Source organism: Macaca fascicularis, chromosome 1, assembly GCF_037993035.2.
Source record: "Macaca fascicularis isolate 582-1 chromosome 1, T2T-MFA8v1.1".
Taxonomy (NCBI): Eukaryota; Metazoa; Chordata; class Mammalia; order Primates; family Cercopithecidae; genus Macaca; species Macaca fascicularis.
In genome coordinates this window covers 152,797,395-152,818,560 of record NC_088375.1, presented here as the reverse complement: position 1 = coordinate 152,818,560, position 21,166 = coordinate 152,797,395, and the positions used below count along the sequence as shown (strand labels likewise).

The 21,166-nt window shown below is 33.9% G+C and overlaps 1 protein-coding gene across 50 annotated transcripts in view; it reads left to right on the top strand.

Moving 5' to 3' along the window:
• The window catches only part of ADGRL2 (adhesion G protein-coupled receptor L2), a 683,665-nt gene that overhangs the window by 514,363 nt on the left and 148,136 nt on the right, over window positions 1–21,166 (top strand). For all 50 annotated transcript variants that reach the window (XM_074003149.1, XM_074003162.1, XM_074003150.1 and 47 more), the window contains one exon: window positions 11,148–11,320. In XM_074003149.1, coding sequence (XP_073859250.1) covers window positions 11,248–11,320 — 73 coding nt within the window. In that variant the 5' untranslated portion in view covers window positions 11,148–11,247. The remainder of the gene's footprint in view (window positions 1–11,147; window positions 11,321–21,166) is intronic.

Sequence of the window (21,166 nt, the reverse complement as noted above, 5' to 3'; positions counted from 1 at the left end):
GTGCTAAGTTAGAGTGAAATAATAATACATGTACTTTTGGAGACATTTTAGAAACATTTCTGAGATCAACCTTTGTCAAGTCACAACCCCAGGTGTGTTCTTCCATATAAAATTATTTTTAGAGTTTGTTCCAGTTTTATACACATTTATGGTTTAGAGTGAAATTAGGAAGATTACTAGAGGCTGGCAAGATGGATGGAAGTTGAGAAATCAGCTTTGAGATTTTTGCAGATGTTCAGAAAGAAAGATGTTAGGATAGGGATTGAAAGCAATGGGAAGAGGATTAAGGTATTTCAGGGTAAGAATCAATAGAACAGTGAATGTGTACCACTTTAAAATGAAGTACCTTTTGTATTGACAGAGCTGTATTTTACCTAAACTTAAGATGAATAATACTCCAGAGGATTTTTGGTTTCAAAACTATTGAAGACCAGGCTAATTTCATTTGTCTGTGTGTATATCCATGCACACATGCACATATATATTTAGTAAGCTTGGTTTAAAGAAAATCTGTTATTTCATAGTAGATGTGATTTTCTTTTACCATTTCACACGAATGCATTTCTTTGTTATTGTAAGTTAGCAATTGAAGAATATATATATAATTCATGCTAAATTAGTATATTGGTCTAGAAGGTTTCTCAGGAGACTAATAATGGAGTAGAGGCTTCTTTAATACGTATGACTATATAAAACATTATTAATGTTAACAGATGTTGCACTTTAATCCCCTAGAATGATTGTTTGGTACCAGCAGGAGATTTATTAAGCCTGAATTGTGTGAAATTGTGTGTGCATAAGCTGCAACTTAGATTGTAAAAACGTTACTGAAAACCGTTAAAAAGTTTTAGCTATAATTTGGCAGAGAAGTATTAACTGTGCTAAAAGAAGTATGTGTGTATGGTTGGCTCCTGCGCCTTAACCTTTTTATCATTTATCTTCTTGTATTAATGTCACTGAATTATTAATTCATGAGCCAGGGTGGGAAGCGTGAAGGCACCATTTAAATGTGTGGCAAATTTATCCTTATCGCCAGAGACATGAAAAAAAGTCATTTTGTGTTATCTGTAAAATGGAAAGGACATTTTAAAATTTCATTTACAGTAATCCACTTCACTTCCAGTCAAACACCTAGATTATTACTACCATAATATAATGTTATTAAAAATTTGTAACCTTCTCCACTCTTTTGTCTTATATATATAATGTTGATAGAAAAATTTAGCCTTGATTTATTTCAATGTGATACTTGTTAATTGTAGGTTAAAAATGTTACTTTTACGAATGATATGTTACAGTTTGACTTAAATTTTAAGGAACAGTAGACTTACGAAAAATAAAAATATTTACTGTAATAATAACAAGGAATTTTCATTGAGGGGAATCTGCATATAGGGAATTGGAAAGCTCTAAATATATGTTTCAAAGAAATGTTTGCATTTACTGTGACTTCATAATTACTTGGGAATAAGATTGGTGATTTTGGCCTTGTAGAACTTTTAGCTTTATACAAGAAACATAGCAAATTAGAATTTAACTTTTTCTTGTTGAATGTAATGTGGATCTTGGATATATCCAGTATTTCACATGGGCAAATAGCTATGGTGACAGAAATTTCAAGAGTTTGAAGCCACTTTTACCAGCAGCTCTTCGAAACCGTCATGATAATGGAAGAATACCTCAGGGGTCTTGTCCAGACCTCATCACTTTTCATTCTCCCTTTACTTAATATTTTGATTGGTTTTATATACTCTCATGCCAAACAAAGTAGTAAGATAAGTTACTGTGGTAATGTCCTTCGTTTTCTTTTCTAGAATTTTCCCCCAAACACTCTAAGGTGTACATATGGCTCTGTTAACACACACTGAAAACACTAATTTTTTTTTTTTTTTTTTTTTGAGATCGTCTCGTCGTCACCTGGGCTGGATTGCAGTGGTGCAATCTTGGCGCACTACACCCTCAGCCTCCCCAGTTCAAGCATTTCTCGTGCCTCAACCTCCAGGTTAGCTAGGATTACAGGTGGTGCCACCATGTCTGGCTAAATTTTGCATTTTTGGCAGAGATGGGGTTTCACCATGTTGTCCAGGCTGGTCTCAAACTCCTGACCTCAGCCAATCCAATGGCTTGGACTCCCAAAGTGCTAGGATTACAGGTGTGAGCCACTGCACCTGGCCTGAAACTCTAATTTGTTTTGATCAGTAAATAATGCTACTTTGTTTTATTTTTCTTATTCTAGTATGGTTAATTTACCTTTATATTAACATTTAGTTTCTTAAAATAATAGACTGAAGTTGATTTGATTATTGTAGCAGACATGAAGAGTTATTAGTTCATTATGTGACTGAACTGCATCCAGTTATCTTGGTCTTAGGATTGTTCATCTATAAACAGGAGTTGGCAAACAATGGCTAGCCATCTGCTTTGTAAGTAAAGTTGTATTGGCACACAGCCAATGTCATTGGGGTATGCATTGTCTGTGGCACCTTTCACACTGCAGTGGCAGACATACGTAGTTGTGGCACAGACCATATCACTCTTAAAGCCTAAAATATTTACTGTCTGGTCCTCCATAGAGAGTTACCTAACTTCCGATCTGATATCTATAGTATTGGTCTGCATAAAATGCTGGTTCTAATCTTTACAAATGTAATGGAATATAATTTATAATTTTAAGCTCAAGAGATTTGAAGATTCAGTAGTTTTTATCATCATTGATTTTTTTTTAAGCAGATTTTTGCTTTTCTTTATATGCGGAGTAGCAACAATAAGTGATAATTTTCCTGAAAGTTTTCTGAATTGAAACATTTTAAAAACCATTAAAATATTGCAAAAATACATTAGTCTGTTACCAGATGAAGGAGTCTTGGCAAGTAATTCAGGCTTCTAGTCATTTTTCTCTGATTTTTATAACCTATGTTTCTTTTTTATTAAACATCCCTGCTTTATTACTTTAATGTTATTTGAAATTTTAGTAGGTTATAAAATTATATTTTAAAGTTGAGAAGCTCTTTTCTAAAAACCACATACCTCTCCTCCTCCATGTTTGAGTAGTAAAGAAGCACTAAAACAGAAATTTTAATTTTTTAATGGAAGATGTTTTGGTTTTTAATTTTTTCATACCTAACAGCCATTCAAAATGACACAGTCTGTTACTGTTTCTTAATAGTTGTGTCCATGAATATTTTTCTTACCTTCTCATGTAAATCTCTTAATTTTTTTTTTTTTCTTTCTGGGAGAAAGTCCGGGCTGTTATCCGGGCTGGAGTGGAGTGGCACGATCTCGGCTCACTGCAACCTCCGCCTCCTGGGTTCAAGCGATTCTCCTGCCTCAGCCTCCCGAGTAGCTGGGATTACAGGCACCTGCCACCATGCCTGGCTAATTTTTGTATTTTTAGTAGAGTTGGGGTTTCACCACATTGGCCAGGCTGGTCTCGAACTCCTGACCTCAGGCAATCCGCCTGCCTCGGCCTCCCAAAGTGCTGGGATTACAGGTGTGATAAATCTCCTAATATTCTTAGAGGAATCAGCTACACCAAACACAGAATTTCAGGCTGACATGGGAAGCCAAAGAATCTATTCTGTTCATTCACTTAGACTCTAGCTTTATCTTTAGTACTATTAATTAAGTTAGGTATTTATACATAATTGGTATATTTTCTGTACAACTCAAGAAAATCCTTTTATTTTGAGTTTTACTTGTAGACACAGATATAAATGGTATGGAACATTCAGCATAATCGGGACTAATCCCAGCTAAGGCATAGAAACTTGTTCTTTCTTGAAGAAGTCCCTGATGTTTTGAATTTTGATTATCTGTAGTTTTCCCAGGAAGGCAAAGTGTGAAATATGTGAGTTAAATGTTTCAGTTTATTGTATTATGTCTGTCAATATAATAATTTGTAAGATTTCAAAAACAAAGATTTTCTGAAATAGTTGCTTCTTTTAAAGATGTGAATTAGAATAATTGCCGAGACATATTTTGATAGAAGAAACAAGACCTTAGTTAAAGATATTGCAGAAGCCCCCAGATGGCTTCCTTAACGTTACTTAAGGTAGAATCAGGACCATAAGTTTATCACTGGGAAAATTGGAAAATGATGGAATCATAGATTTATAATCTCTTCCTACCCTTATATGGTTGCTGAACTTGAGACCTAGATGCTTCTTAATTACCGCAGTCCTCGAAGGGGCAGGTTGAGCTACGATTCTATATAGTGTGCTCTTGATCCGAATCCTGACTTCTTCATTAAGATGACTGATTGATCTAGGTACACGTCTCAAGGAAACACAGATTCAGAAACTTCTGTTAGTTACTTCTCTTATCTTCTCATCACATTTATTACCATTAAGTTTTGGGAGGTTTAGTAATTATTATTTAATGCTTATTGTGGATCTTGGTCATTTTCTTGCATATTTAATTCTAATAAGATTATTAATTTCTTGAAGGCGGCAGCTATATCTTAATCTATTTTATAATACCTTTAGAACCTAACACAGGACCAGTTACTACATAAAGTAAAAAAAAGTAATGAATAACACTCATTTTAGCACTGGATATCCATTAAAAATGTCTAGGAAATACTGGATATTCATTGACTTGAATGAACATACATGAAATTATAGTGCTAATGTGATCACTTTATGTTAAAGGCAAGAAATGTAAGCTTAGATAACACTATATTGACGTAGTTTGCAAATGAATTGTATCATTTATTAATTACAAAGGCAGTGTGCTATAGCACTTCACAAAACTTTCTTCAGCTTCTTACTGTGTATTCTTTATAGTTAATTTTTCACATATGTATATAATTATTATTTTTTGAGATGTAGTCTTGCTCTGTCTCCAGGGCTGGAGTGCAATGGTACGATCTCGGCTCACTGCAGCCTCCACCTCCTGGGTTCAAGCGATTCTCCTCCCTCAGCCTCCTGACTAGCTGGGATTACAGGTGCCCGCCACCAGGCCTAGCTAATTTTTGTATTTTAGTAGAGATGGGGTTTCGCCACGTTGGCCAGGCTGGTCTCGAACTTCTGACCTCAGGTGATCCACCCACCTCTGCCTCCCAAAGTGCTGGGATTTACAGGCGTGAGCCACCTCGGCCAGCCAATTTTTCGTGTTTGTTTTTAAGATCATTTGGCACATTTTACTCAGATTACCTCATTACCTCCAAGAAACCTCTGACGGTGATATTGATGATCTAATATATGACAGATCCTGGTCATTATTATTTCATTTAGGGGTTGTATATATAGACCAAGAGGGAATTTGAATATTGATTCAGGGAATGGTTAGTAACAGTGATTTATGGACAAAGGATCCAGTGCAGTGAGCCAAACATAAGATTGCATCTTATGGGTGAGCCACGTTGAGTTTTTTCTGTTATTCTTGCCCAAATGATGATTAGTCCATAATCTTATAGATGTTAATATTAAAACATTTTTTTTAATTAAAGATGCATTGCTAGTTATATTGGAGGAAATATGTATATATTTTTTGACTTACTATGAGCAACTTCTCTAGTAGTTTGGTTGATAAAATTTATCAGTGTAATTAGTTAACTTATAACGTATAATTTAGGCACTTTAGTAATGAGTAAATTAAGATAGCTCAACTGGAAATAGTAAAAATTAAGTTAATATTTAGCTGTTATTACCTAAGGGATGTTTTGCTCATGTAAACATTTTGAAAATCAACTCATTATTCTTGTGGTATTTCCTCACTTTCAGAACAAGATGATTTTGTTCTGTATTCATTTTTTTATTCAAAAGGAAAAGATAGTAAAATAAGTTTATCTGGTCTACATAATTAGTAGTGATTTTAGAACATAGGCTTATTTCTCAGCCCTTCTGCTTCCTTACTGTCCTTGAGTAGGTTAAGTTTTCTGCTTTTAAGATAAAATGGAGGCAATATATATTTCTTAAGGTTGTTGGGAAAATTACATGAAAGAGTAAGCACACTGTTATCTGTCTAGTTTAGCTGTAATTTTTTTGGGAGCCTAACTGTGTGCAAGGCAGTTACAACTTTTTATTAGGATGAGTTATTTTTAAACTACAGTGTAATCTCCCTGTGGATGAGAAATTTTTTTTCTTTTTTTCCTCAGTGCACAACATATGTAATAGGTGCTCAGTAAATATTTGTTGAAGGAATAATTTGGTGAATAGTGGAATGAATGGCTTTCTAGTTAGCCTTGATTGGGATCTAAGCTCTGCTACTTATTAGCTGGGTAATTTCGTTTGAGTTATTTTACCATTCTGAGCCTCAGATTTCTGACCTTTATAATACTGATCCTGCTTTTTTTGGTAAGGATTAATGATATGTTTCTGATACAGTATTTCAGACAACACAGAAGTTAGCTTTTTCCCAATTTGGGGTAAAGAAAAAGTTATTTTTTAGATGGCAGTCCTCTCCAATTTTAAAAGACATTGTATTGCCTCTGAACTTTTTTTTTCTTTTTTTCTTTTTTTTTTTGTTTTTGATATGGAGTCTTGCTGTGTCACCCAGGCTCACTGCAACCTCCACCCCCTGGGTTCAAGCAATTCTCCTGCCTCCGCCTCCTGAGTAGCTGGGATTACAGGCACACACCACCACGCCCAGCTAATTTTTTGTGTATTTTTAGTAGAGACGGCGTTTCACCATGTTGGTCAGGCTGGTCTCGATCTCTTGACCTTATGATCCGCCCGCCTTGGCCTCCCAAAGTGCTGGGATTACAGGAGTGAGCCACCGTGCTGCCTGGCCTGAACTTTCTAATAGTCTAGAGTCCTCATGCATTTTTTTTTTTTTTTGAGTTGAATTACAAGTACTATGACTAGAAATATTTCCTGAGTGTCTACTATGTCTGTGAAACGAAGAAATTTTAGTAAAGGGTGAGACCAATGATGAATGTTAAGGGGACTTTTGTATAAATAGTTTAATTAATGTCTTCTAGAGTTGATAGCCGTGCCTGCAGAAAGAAGTTGGAGAAAGAGGGTAGTGACTAGTGGCTGGCCATGTGGTTCTAAAATCTCTATGAGCATTGCCACCTCCAACCTTACCCTGATGAAGGAAAGAAAATAAACTCAAACCCCAAAGAATGCTGAATATCTGAAGCTTGTAAGAGCCTTTCTGATTAGCTGACTCACTGAAGGAAAACTCCCAGGGGTAATGATGTGTTCTCTGATGTTAAGAAGGGGAAATCTAGTCTGTAAAGATTACACATAAAATATTTCTGAAAAGTGAATAACCTGATTGAGGTTCAGCTAAAGTGAAATAAAACTGTAATTTATTTTTTATTTTGTAAGCCTTTGCATAGAAAATGAAAAGGCAGGGTTGGGTTAGTATGATCCTTTTTTGTGTTTGTTTGTTTTGGTAAAATATAGAAAAGTGACTTTTGTTAGTAAATTCTGTCTCATAATGATTATAATTTTATGATGCAAATAAGATCAGAGACTGATTTTGTAAAGCTGGCTTCAGTTTTCATTTAGAGTTGACATATATTTAGTACATAGAATTTAGGCTTACGTAAAACATTAATGTTTCATTTTACACAGCACTGGTGCATAATAACAAGGATGGGTGACGTAGTTCTCATGCTTAGCTGGCTCTTTTCTTTTCCTGTTCTCTTGGTGCTTATAATTGTTTTGGGCTTAATATCCAGTTTGCAGTAGTTCACTGTACATGAGTAGAAACCAAAAATAAAGCTTTAGATAGCACTCCTTATGGTGGCTTTGCTCCTAGTAGAATATCAACATTAGTTAACCAGTTTTAGAAAATTGTAGTTTAATTTTCTTTTGCCCTTATTAATTTGAAATGTGTTATACTCTATTTCTTTCAATGATGCTTATCAATAAACATTTTATTTTTTCTATATTTGTTAAATAAGCTTCATCACATAATAAGGCTAGATGTGATTTCCTGGTAGTGTAGTGTAAATATGTGGCTTAAAATTAGTTAACAGTGTTGTCCTTTTAAGGAGACACTGCACAGGATATTTAATGCAGCTAATAAATGGAAGCAGGTTACTGTCTGAAAGACTACAGCTGACTGTACGTTGCAAGTAGTGTATAAAACATTGAGGGCTGTTGGGATATACACAGCTGAAGCATATTCCTGGAAGTCACTGCTCAGCTTTGGAAGGTTTGGTAGTAATGATGCATTAGTTGACTTTTTACATGACAGAGTAATAGGATATTTAGATTTTAAAAAATGACAGAGGTTTGATAGACAATGGTTTGTGGTTTATAGGAACAAGGTTAGGATGAAATTGTTTGAATCTTATTTGAAGGATAAGGAAAAAGCAGAGGTGGGAGTAGGTTGTACGTTAGAAGTGGTTTGGATTTTTGACAGTCATAGTCATTTATAGTTTAAGTAGAAATCGGCGGTATCCTGTTGTACTAAGAAGTGAACCATTACTTAGCAAGCATTACCAGGAGCTTCACCATGCACTACACCTCTACTCTCCCAGTTCCTCCCCCACTTCATCCTAAGCTCTTTGATGTTCTTGGAAAAAGGTTTTCTAAAACTCAAAAGAAAGTTATTAATGTGGGAATCATTTGAAGTAATCTTTTCTGTTTGTTAAAAGGAAATTTAATAGACCTTTTCTGGTTTTGTTACTTGTTTTTGTTTTGCTTTGTGAAATGCTGTTACTGAGTTTTTGCAGTTACAGAATTTGAAGGACAAATATTAGCTGTATCTATGCCAGTGGTTTGGCTCCAATATGATTTAGAAGGAATGCCTTCTTGGGATTAGTGTCATCATATTTGATTATTTATTCGTTCTATTCTTAGCTGATTGTGGTTTGTTAGATATTTCAACTTTCATTAACTTTTGTTTAATGGAAGGTTGTTTAAAACTTGGGTCACAGCAATAAAATCGTTTGATTTAGTTTCCAAATTGCACTTAAAGCTTGAGGTTTTGGAAATAATTTTATTTGATGTAAAAGTGATTGGGCACAGGTTGTAGAATGATAAAAATAAATTTGATATTCTTTTCACTTATTCATTACACAGGCAGATTGACTTAAGCTTTATTTTCATAAAAGATGCCATGATTTTATACATTCTAGAACCTATTTCCATTTGTCTGAAAGAACCACTTACACTGTCTCATAATTGAATGATATGTACTTTTAAAATTGTGTTTCACATTCTCAAACCATCAGAATACACTGAATTTTTAGTATATAAAAATTTTCATGAGGTATTCTTTCCTGGCCAGAGACCACAATAGAGGTCTTGATTGTGTGGTTTCCTCCTCCTTTTTCCCTTCACTAACAGAGGTTTTCCTATCTTGGCAGCTGTTTCCTACAAGGCAGTCATCAGTCCCTGATTTCTTCCTTCTTCCTCCTTCCCACAAACAAGGGCTCTTTTGAATAGTGGATGACTGAAGACAGACTGATCTTGGATCACTTTAAGAAAGTGGAAACGTGTGCAAGAGTTGAGCATGTGGGCAAGCTGCCTGTATGCACTAGCTCATTGAAATCAAACAATGAAAACTTGGACAGTAAAAATTCTTTGCTTGGAATCTAGAGTGGTCCAAAGGCTGACTTTATTTTACTTGTAGCAGTAATGCACTTCATCTAAATTATTCTGATTGCTGATCAGATCATTGAACAGACTGTAAGGATATAAGGAATTGTTCATTGATGGCCCTTTGAATGTGACAAGCCATGAGATTATCTGATTTTTTTAAATGCTTTACATAGAATAACTTTCAGTTTTAAGGCAGGCACATTGCTACAGCAGTTGTAAACTGCAGGTTCACTTTTGGCTTTGGTTACTTTTGAATAGTGTATGGGAGCTCAGAGTGAAAAATGTATAGAGCCAGCCAGCTAGTTTTGCAGGGATGTGTGCCATGTGTCTCCATCAGATTAATTTTGGATACATCATTCTTCTTTTTGAGGAAGTTTGCATTTTCCTTTGTTTCTTTGGACAGATAAGCATCTGAGGTGTTCTTAAATGGTATACTACTGATGTTGGTGATGCCCCCCTCCCCTGTGTCTTCAGTGCTTTCAGAGAGACCTAAAACTTGGACCAATTCGTAGCAGGATCCTTAGGGAAGCATTTACATCTCTGAAACTACGGGCCTGAATGATTTCAGATTAATTTCTTACATTATTTTTGTTGTGTTCTTAATAAAGCAAGATATTACCTTTATAGGTAATAAGTGTTTCAAACCGTTTAGCATCTGCCTACTTTTCCATTCAGGTTACATTATAATGAACTGATAGTAAAATGTAGTGTACTGCTAATAGCATCTTGTATGATATGCTATATGAAGCATGTAGTAAATGCACAGTAGGTCAGATAATGTGCAAGAACTCAAGTTATCAGGAAAATTTTGTTTTCTAAATTTTCTCTATGGTTTAGTGAGAGCATCGAAGTGATGTAATGAGTTTGTTTTACTGAGTTATATATATATAACCTCAGAAAGGGAGGGAAGAATTCCCACACTGCTGCACTTTATAGAACTCTTTAGTTGTAGGAGGTTAAGAATGACTGGAGAAAACTTGGTGTAAGAGTATTACTTAGAAGAAAATAATAGGAAACGAACATGAAGAAACTGTAAGATGTTCCTTTAACAGAAAAGTTTGTAATTTCCTTTCCCTCAGAGGCTAAATGAGGAGGCTAGATATATTTGGGAAATGCCTTCATTTTATGTGTATTATAAGGCTAATGTTTGCTGTGATTCCTTACACAAGCTCAGAAAGAAGTAAAACACTTGGACAGAACCCAGCAAATGACCTGGTCTCATGTGATCCTAGAAGCCGAGAAACACTAAGTCATACTTCTGAAGTTTTTGTATACTCTCCAGTTTGGAGAACTGGATCCATAGGGGCTATGAAAACCTAGCAGTCAGGGAAATAAGTTTGACTTGGTCATTAGGAATGTGGCATTTCCAGAATCCCTTTGTATATGGCATTATTTTGCCATGTAGAAATTTTGGCAATTTCACTTGTCAAAAAGGCAGTCAACCTTTTTGGGCTTTGACTGTTTTCAGAATGTAAGATTCAGATATCCAGTGTATAGGAGCGGCTTCCATAGTGGACATAGAATCAAAATATGTTTTATATTCAGGAGAGAGAGAGAGGAACGGAGAGAGAGAATTGTCATTTCTGCAATTTTTTGTGATGTAGAAAGACCATAGAGTAAATGATGGATTTGTTTGTTTTTCAGATATGAAGATCAATGATGCAGACTGCTGGTTTTGATGAAGCTGGGCATTTATAACTAGATTCATTAAGGAATACAAAGAAAATATTTAAAGGGATCAATAATGGTGTCTTCTGGTTGCAGAATGCGAAGTCTGTGGTTTATCATTGTAATCAGCTTCTTACCGAATACAGAAGGTAAGATCCAGTTTACATTTTGTTTTTTAAATCCAGAAGAACTTGAACTATACAATCTTCTTTATATGGAAGTACCTAGAATATTCATTTATTATTTTAAAAATAGTCATTAAAATGATTTCCTGAATATTTAATTCTTTATTAGGTGGTTGAGTTCTTTTGGTAACACAGATACGATATGGAAAGTGCTAGATATGTGAGTTTATATTTTATATACATTTATGAAATATAACCATTCTAAATAATCCCGAGGGAACTAAATGAAAGCTCTGTTTTTTTTTTTGGTATACATTTTGCATTTATTCACTACATTTATTTTAGTAAAATGGAAAGTATTTTGTGGAAACTCTTTCATCTTTAGTTACATTTGCTTAAGTGTGGGCATAATTCTAAAATTCTAAGTTAAAATTTTTAATCTTTTATGAAAAGTTACTTTTTAATAATAGTTCATCTTTTTATGTTTGTATCTTTAGCTATATATATGTGTGTATATGTATATACTTTGTAATGTTAAATTTGCAGAAATATAATAATTATTTCTTTGTACTTAAAAGTAGATGTGGACTTTTTCTTAAGCACTATTGCATTAAACATTTTTATAAATCTAGGAATAGTAATGAGTGTATTTTTCAAGACAGACCTGAGTTTTAAAGAAATTAATATACTTTTGAAGCCTAATGAAATAATTGGAACCATCATTTATTAACTACTATATAGATTTCTGGTATCCGCTGTTTTCTTAGTCTTAAATATTATTTCCATATGAAAATAACACACATGCAGGTGTTTTTTAGAGTAGGCTAGAAGTTAATATGGAGCTAAGATGTATAAATTTTATAGCTAGTTGATAGTGGCAGTTATTGGCATGAAAATGTATTAATCTTGTAAAGTCTGTGAAGGGTATAAAATCTCTGAGAAATGCATATAAAATATAATGGATTAAAAAATTCCAATTAAATATTCTTGAAAAAATGTTTAAGAATTAAAAAATTGCTTTTCTATGTACTTTTAAGTGATCTCACTTATACTTGTTATTAAAATGATAGGTGGAGAAGGGGCATACTGTCAACTAATAGAAGCGTATTATTCCATTGTCTCTGTAATAAGCTTCAAAATAACATTTTAATTTTGCTGAAAGAATTTTACTTGAATTGCTTGTTCCAGAGTTACATTTTATCATATTCTCCTTGTCCCTCTAGTCCCCTACCTTCAGTATATTGATATAATGTAATATAATTTAAATAAATAACAAATTTAGAAATACTTAAAGTAAGAATTTCTGTATTCAGAAAGTAAATAGTGTTCACTTGGGTTTAAGTCACACTTGGAAGTTACAATCTTTGGGTTAATATTTTATTTTCAGATGACATTGTTCTTTACTTTAGAACTGAAGATGCCTCTTATCTAACATCATATGTAATCTCTCTGAATGAATAATACTATCATGATAAACAGTGAACAGGAATTGTGTTTAATAATATAAATTTCTGGCTTGGATTGTTGTGAAAATCTTGTATGTAGTCTGATGATTTTGCGTCTCATTTTTGGCGGGAAAAAACCTAACTGAATTCCTGCTGTTATGTTTGAATGCTTTTTATACATTTAAAAAAGATTCCAGGTGTGGACCAATGGCTCATTAGTCCACATAATGAAAAAATTTCTAATCAGGTTAGAGACCACCTTGCTTGCACAGTAGCTTAGCTCAGTGGGGAGCTAGCAAACAGAGACTTTTTTCATGAGATACTGCAGCTTTATTTTCAGTGTCATCTCTCAGGTCAGGATTCATATCTGCTGTTAGGAGAAATTTCATTTTTGGCGCATCAGGCCAGGGGGTATTGCTTCTGAAGCACTTCCCTCCTATGAGTAAAAAGAACCTGGGACGAACCCATACTGCTAATTGTAAGAGTATACACAGTTAATACACACTGTTAGAACATTGATCCAGTATCGCATGGGTTTGTTTTAGAAAGAGAAAGTCTTACATGACATGATAGTCGTTTATTGCCAGAAAGCAGATAATGCTCTGTGAACATCTATAGAGAAAGCCAATCAACGTTAGGTAAGAAGGCACAGGAAGGCAGATAAATTTCTTTTAGGCCCTTACATGATTGTAACCTTTTAACATCTTACAGAGTTTAGTTCTTTTTGTACCAATTTCTAGGTTCTTGCAGGTAAACTCAGATAAGTTTTCCTGAGTGATTTCTTCCCTCTTTCCTCATTTATTGAGTGATTAAATTGAGCTGCATGCTTAGGATTCAGAAATACACAAGGAAAAATAATGCATTAGGCACGGTTCTTTTTTCGTTTGTTTTATTTTATTTTTTATTTTCCCATAAGTTATTGGGGCACAGGTAGTATTTGGTTACATGAGTAAGTTCTTTAGTGGTGATTTTTGAGATCCTGGTGCACCCATCGCCCGAGCAGTATACACTGCACCATATATGTTGTCTTTTATTCCTCACCTCGCTCCCACTCTTCCCCCTAAGTCCCCAAAGTCCATTGTATCATTCTTATGTCTTTGTGTCCTCATAGCTTAGCTCCTACATATCAGTGAGAACATGGGATGTTTGGTTTTCCATTCCTGAGTTACTTCACTTAGAATGATAGTCTCCAGTCTGATCCAAGTGACTGCAAATGCTGTCAGTTCATTCCTTTTTATGGCTGAGTAGTAGTCCATCACATATGTATACACACACACACACCACAGTTCCTTTATCCACTCGTTGATTGATGGGCATTTGGGTCAGTTCCATGATTTTGCAGTTGTGGTGCTATAAACATGTGAAGACACGGTTTTTACTCTTGAGAAGCTCATGGTCTTGTGCAGGGATTGAAACCTTAAATACCTGTTGGTGCCTTGAGGGCAGCGGACTTGAGGACAGATAAAGTGCTTGTCAGAGGACCTGTGATTACCATTCCAGTATTTAGCTTGGTTTTTCCAGTCTTCTGCCTTTCAGTAGAAATCAAACATTAGGATTTTTAAATAATGGCAGCTAATTAAGATTTTGTTTAAAAAACAAGCGTGTATATCGTAGAATAGCCATGGGTTATGCCTTTCTTTTTAGATCTTTTTTTTTCCCCTGTTACAGTTGTATTTTACCTTGGTACGTGATTTTAAAGGCTTCACATAATTTTGGATTTGCTTTACATCTGTACATAGTGAGATATACATTTCCAAATTCATAAGGACTTACTCTGTGTTCAGGCAAACATTATAAATGTCATATTTTGTGTACACATAAAAGGGCAGATCACTAAGCATTTTTAAAGTTTGAACATGGTAAAAGCTAATTATGCAAAGGTTTAATTGTTAACATCTACCTGTCTCTATCTTGAATCAAGTCTTATCCATTAAAATTTACCTGTTTCTGTAAAATAGGATTAATATTTTACATATTCTCTAAGCTTTTCCTATAACGTATTTTTGGGAAAGTTATATTTAGAATTTCCAAATAAAAATGATTTTATACAGACCATACTTTCAAAATATTTTGTAAATTTTTCTTATAATTGATTTTATTTCTAGAGAACTAATCTCAGATGCTTTAAAAGTCAGTTTTGTTGAGAGACTGGTGTGCTTTGATTCTTTCGGCCAGTTTTTATAAGCATAGTACCCACTGTGGAATCATGTATCAGTAAGTAGAAAGTAAATTGAATTTTTGTGTCCTAGAGAATTAAATTATGCTGTATAATGGAGCCTTGGCAAGCATAAGTTATACACATGAAGACTTGCTCAAGTGACAAGTTACAAATAATAGTACTCCTTCAGCAAAATCAGTAATATGGATTTCGGGTTGAATTCTTTATGCAATGAATATGTAATTAGATTTTATTAGTCAAAGTTTTACTTAATTACCTGAAATTACCTTGTTGCTTATCCTTATTTCAAAGAAAAATGTTATGCCAGGTATAAATGTGAGAGATGCCACAAATAGCTTTATGTATTTATTTTATATAAATCAAGAAAATATGGTAAACTAGTTGTAGAAATAGTTTCTTGCTAGTTTTTACTGTACTTTTAAGTTCTCTAAGTACATTTTATAATGACTTGAGTTAATGTTATCTCTCTACAAAATATGTGTCTGTAGGGTCTTTTCACTATTTTGGTAGAAGAAAAAAAGGCAGATTTAGGGGTTAAATATGAAATGGTGAAAACTGTTTCTGGCATATTTCCATAGATATTTCCTTCAGAATGGGCTGAATTTGGTGGAACGATTAGTAACTTTATTCTCCAAGGTTAAATGTAAGAAAGATTGATATAATTCAGACTACTGTATTCATTCCTCCTTTTTTCTTTCATTCTTTGATTTACACACGCATATAACAAAATCTGTATATATATACACATTCTTGTGTATATATATTTGCGTGCACATACACATACACACACACACACAACATGCAGTATGCTAGTGTCACAAGGGCAGGGATATTTTGTTGTTGTTCATTGATGTCTTCAAGTGCCTTAACAATGCCTGGCTTATAGTAAGCACTCAATCCATAGCTGTCACATAAACAGAATAAATCTTTGAAGAGGTTCATAGTCTGTGTAATGAGGGAAAAGACAATGAGCAGTTGTAATAAGAATGTGATAAAGTGCCATAATAATGATATTCACAGAGGCATTGGGATGAGCGGTAGTTGGATGGTTGGATGTATGTCAGGAAATTCTTGTAGCTGGAAGTGTCATGAAACAACAGAATCACATGGAAGATCTGCAGTGGTTAGCGTTTCTGACAAATTGCAGGGTGATGCTGATGGTGTTACTCAGCATCACACCATAAGAGCCACTGCATATTGTATGTGTGTAGGGGTGGTTGTGGTGAGGGTAGGGGTGCATGGGTGTAGACATGGTACAACTTTTTCGAAAGTATTTTTGGAAAAAATTATAAGTTGATTGATCATGATTCAGAAGTTAGTAACCAGTTGTTTCTTGGGAGCTAGTGGCTATTTCTTTGCAGATTGTTCTTTATTCCTCTGATTAGGCTTCTTGGGAATAATTTTAGTCTTCAGAAAAGGATTTTTTATTTTTCCCGCTTTTATTTATTTATTTATTTTGAGATGGGAGTCTCGCTTTGTCTCCCACGCTGGAGTGCAATGTCGTGATCTCAGCTCACTGCAACCTCCACCTCCTGGGTTCAAGGGATTCTCCTACTTCAGCCTCCCAAGTAACTGGGATTACAGTCATCTGCCACCATACCCAGCTAACTTTTGTATTTTTAGTAGAGACGGGGTTTCACCATATTGGCCTGCTGGTCTCTAACTCTTGACCTTGTGATCCACCCACCTTGACCTCCCAAAAGACTGGGATTACAGGCATGAGCCACCGCATCCAGCCTTTTTTGCTCTTTTAAACAGTATACTCAGAAAAAAAATTTGAAAAATTTACACCAAATTGGAAAAAAACATGTTTTTCCTCTTAGGAATAAATGCTCCATTTAGTAGAGCTCCTAAAACTCTTGTTTCAATTTATCTCTTTTCACTGTAATACCCTGGTTCTTTTCTTGTTGAGAATAACTACATGGCCAATGCTGTGATAACACTGATTTGACTTACTGTGGGGACTTCAGATTTCCCAATCTAACAAAATTGACTACTTTTGTTCATTTCAGTATATCTGATTATTTGACGTCTAGGAGGTAAATTTTCAGCAAGATACTTGGGGATTTGGCTGTAAACCTAATGGGAGTCACAATTCCCATTAAATTAATAGGAATTGTGTATCTGTGCTCGCTGCATAGCAAATGTAACTGTTTTTTAAATTCACAAATTATGTAAATTAACATCCATCTAAAGCAATGCATTTTTAAACAATTACTATTATTATTATTTTTTTTTTTGAGACAGTGTATTGCTCTGTTGCTCAGGATGGAGTGTAGTGGCACAATCTCAGCTCGCTGCAACCTCAGCCTCCTGGGTTCAGATGATTCTCCTGCCTCAGCCTCCTAAGTAACTGGGACTACAGGCACCCACCACCATGCCTGGCTAATTTTTGTATTTTTAGTAAAGACGGGGTTTTACCATATTGGTCAAGCTGGTCTCGAACTCCTGACCTTGTGATCCACCTGCCCTGGCCTCACAAAGTGCTGGAATTACAGGTGCGAACTACCGCGCCCGGCCAAAGAAGTGATTTTATTTAAGAAAATACTTAACTGTATTGCTCTTACAACACTTTAGATATTATTTTGTTTCATGAGTATATTGTAATTTGATTGCAGCAGCTTTCTTCTCCAGAGGTAGCGATAATTCAGTTAATTGTATGATGTTTCTTTTCTTGGAAAAATCAAATTATTATAGTATTACTATCAGCATTCAAAATGAAGGTAAATATGTTCCAAATGTGACTCAAAGTTGCCGAAAATAAAATTAAGCTTAATCAGATACATTGGGATCTTTTCAAAAGTTAATTTGAATTATACTTTGGTCATCTTATATACCAATATTTAGTGTCTGAATATACCATGTTTCATAAATGAAGATAAAGTTCAAGTGCTTGATTGTTGATTTTTTTTCTTTCCACTTTTCCTCATGCTTTCTTCTTGATTCCATCCTCTTTTGCCTCTTTTTCATTTGTGGAAAAGGTTCGTTTATCCACAATTTGTGTTGATTCACCAATAGGTCTGTTGCTGGTGGAAAAAGTGTTGCAAATATGTATGTCATTCACAACAGTCACCCTGCAGACCTCAAAAATGTTATATTACATGACTGTTTAATTTCTGTAAACCTCTTATTTTTCTGACAGAAAATAACATATCAAATATTTAGTAAATAAATTTGTTTTTAAATAATAATTTGCTGAAATTAAAGCGGTTATTAGCTCGTCCATACTAGAGTAAATTTTAGAAATACTGATTTTACATGCATATTAGGCATTTACACAGTTATTGTTATACTTTGAAAGAATCAATAGTGTATTACAGGTAGTTTAATTAAAAGCACAGGAGGCATGTAAAGCACCTTAATTTTGTGGAACTGTAATTCTGTTAATTTCTCCTTACCCATTAATTTCAGCATTGATGAAGCTCTTCAATTTTTGAGTTAATACACTTTTTAATTTTTTAATATACTATAGCTTGTGATATTAGAGAATAAGATAATACAAGTGATTGAACACATCTGAAGAACACATCTGAAGACTATTGTAGAACGTGCTGTGTCTCAAAAAACTGATTTATCTGCCGTATTACTAAGGGAGTGTCTTACTAAAACATATGCTTGGTACCCCATGGTACTCTTTATGTTCTTTTCCCCTCCTCTGCAAGACAAAGAGTGACATATGACAGCCATACAGGCTACACATATTAGACATCAATGTGGATTAGTGAATATCTCATGGCATCTTTCAACCTTGTTCCTGAACTCCTTTTGTCAACTTGACAGAAGTGATTCCAGGAGAATACCTAGTCCCAGCCTTGGGATCTCTTGGCTAAAATGTAAAGCTGAGAAGGGAATGCGTATCAGCACTTCAGGAAGCAGAAACAACATTTATAATCTCTTCTTATCAGCATGGGACTCTCCTGAGTTTGACTTTTATGTCTGCCGTAATTCTTGCTTTGAGGGCTTATTTTTCTTAAAAGTGCTTTTTTCTTCTGATTTTGAATGTATACATCTTCATGAGAAAAGAGAAAATTTAAAAAATTAAGATAAGACTTTTAGAAGGTTCATAATTCTATGACTTTGTTATGCCACAGCACATTTCTTTTCTGTTTTTCCACCTATACACATACTTCATATGGATAAAGCCAAATTATGTATAAATACAAATTTAGGTTATTCATCTACATACACTGTTATATTCATATTTTCACTTTTAATTACCAGAAACAGTATTACCATGCCATTATATATTTAGATAATGAATGTTAACAGCTGCATTATAATTCATTATTTAATTATACAAATTTAATACAAATTATTTAATCCTCCTTTTCTACTTGGTAGCCATTTGTACTTAAGTTTTTTCAAGTATAAGTAAAAATATGTATCTATATAATTATTTTTCTTTCACAACTGGTTATTTCCTGAGGCTAAAATTCTAGAATTCTGATAATTTGACTGGAAGTATAGACATCTTTCAAACTGGCTTTTTTGAAGGGTTAAGCCTATGTTCACACATTGATGACCAGTATGTAAATCCATGTACTTTACCAGCAATGATTTTAAATTTTAAAAAGAATTAACACTTTGATTTGTAAAAAAGGGTATCTAATTATAAATTAATTTTGTAATTTGGGGGATACTTCTGAGGACAAAAACATTTTTTGTACATTTATTTAGTGGTCAGTTGTCATTTTGATATGAACTTTTTGTTCACTGTTTTTGCCAGCTTTTTGTATTGCTAATACTTTTCTTATTTTTTTAAATTTATTGATGATACCCCCTTTTTTCATTTTTATTATGAAAACATATTTGCCTTTTATTTTAATTTACAGTGTTTAAATTTTTAATGAAAACTTCAAACAGAAGAGAGAAATTTGTAGTACAACACTAATCGCAGATTTAACAATTGTCAAGATATTGTTACATTTGCATTATTGCACCTTTTTTTCCTTTTTGTTATATAGCTATTTTCTTTTGTGAGATCTTCCATTATTTTTATGCTTAAAAATGTATATCTTGATCTCAATTAAATATTTATTCACTTGCATTTCCCTGTAGCTCTTAAATATTTTTTATTTAAATTTTTAATCCATCATGAATTAATGTTTTTATACGGTGAAATCTAAAGTCTTTGATCAGTTAATTTAAAATTAAGTGAACTAATACTAAACCAACTGGTAAGAATTAAATTTTAACCAACAAAGTAGTTGAAGTTGGAACATAGCCAAATTAAAAATGGATGATGGATGGTAGTTGAAAAAACAAAAACAAAAGTAAAAAGAGTAGAAATAAACACTATTTGTATCTACACAGATTGAATTATGAATGAAAATGTCACTGTTCTGATTTCAGTAATATATCAGTGGTCTTCTCTACTTAAATGATTTTTGTATCCCAAATGTATTTAATAAAGTTTATTTTTAAGAGTTTTTATGTTGTTGTTAAACAGCCGAGAGAAGCAAAAACATGACTGTAGAGACGGATTAAAATATCACCATGAAGATGAAGTTCTGCATTTTAGGAGTTTTGGACTTTGAAGAAACATAAAGAATTTCCTGGAAAAAAGAAAGGAGGGATTCATATGAAGCCTGGTTAAGTTTTGCACAGGGATTTAATCTAAAAAAGGGATACAAGTAAAATTCTCATTTTGTTGTATTTTTACAGGATACGTCTTACTATTCCTGTACCCATCTCTTTGTATCTAATTGGGGTGTGTGTGTGTGTGTGTATTAATCATTAATTAGTTCTCTTTTCCATCACTGATTCATATTTTTCTCTTTATAGTACTAAAATCTAAGCCAGGTGGTAGTTATGCCTATGTTAAGTTCAGGCTTTGGTTAGAGGCAATATAGTAGGATAATACAAGTCAGATACTTCCTTATTTTAGTTATGCATTACAATAGAAAGCCTGTTGGATTTTAAGAGACCACTTTTATATGGTAGAATGCTGTGATGAGGTGATGTTGACAGGCTTTTTAAAAAGTTGGTAAGGAGACAGGTGTGTAGGTTAAGTTTATTTCCTTGTTTAAGGAAAGTTTTTTATTTTTATTTTATTTTACTTTTTTTTTTTTTTTTTTTTACAGTTTTCTTGTTTGGTTGCTTTTGATAGATATGCTGAATATCTGAACATTTCTGCAAGTGGAAGGAAGGGAAATGGAACCCACTGCACTGGTAGGAAGGCTCGTTTAGGGAAGGAAAGACTGTATATTAGTATCCAGAGAGAAGGAAGATTCAGGAAGAGATGTG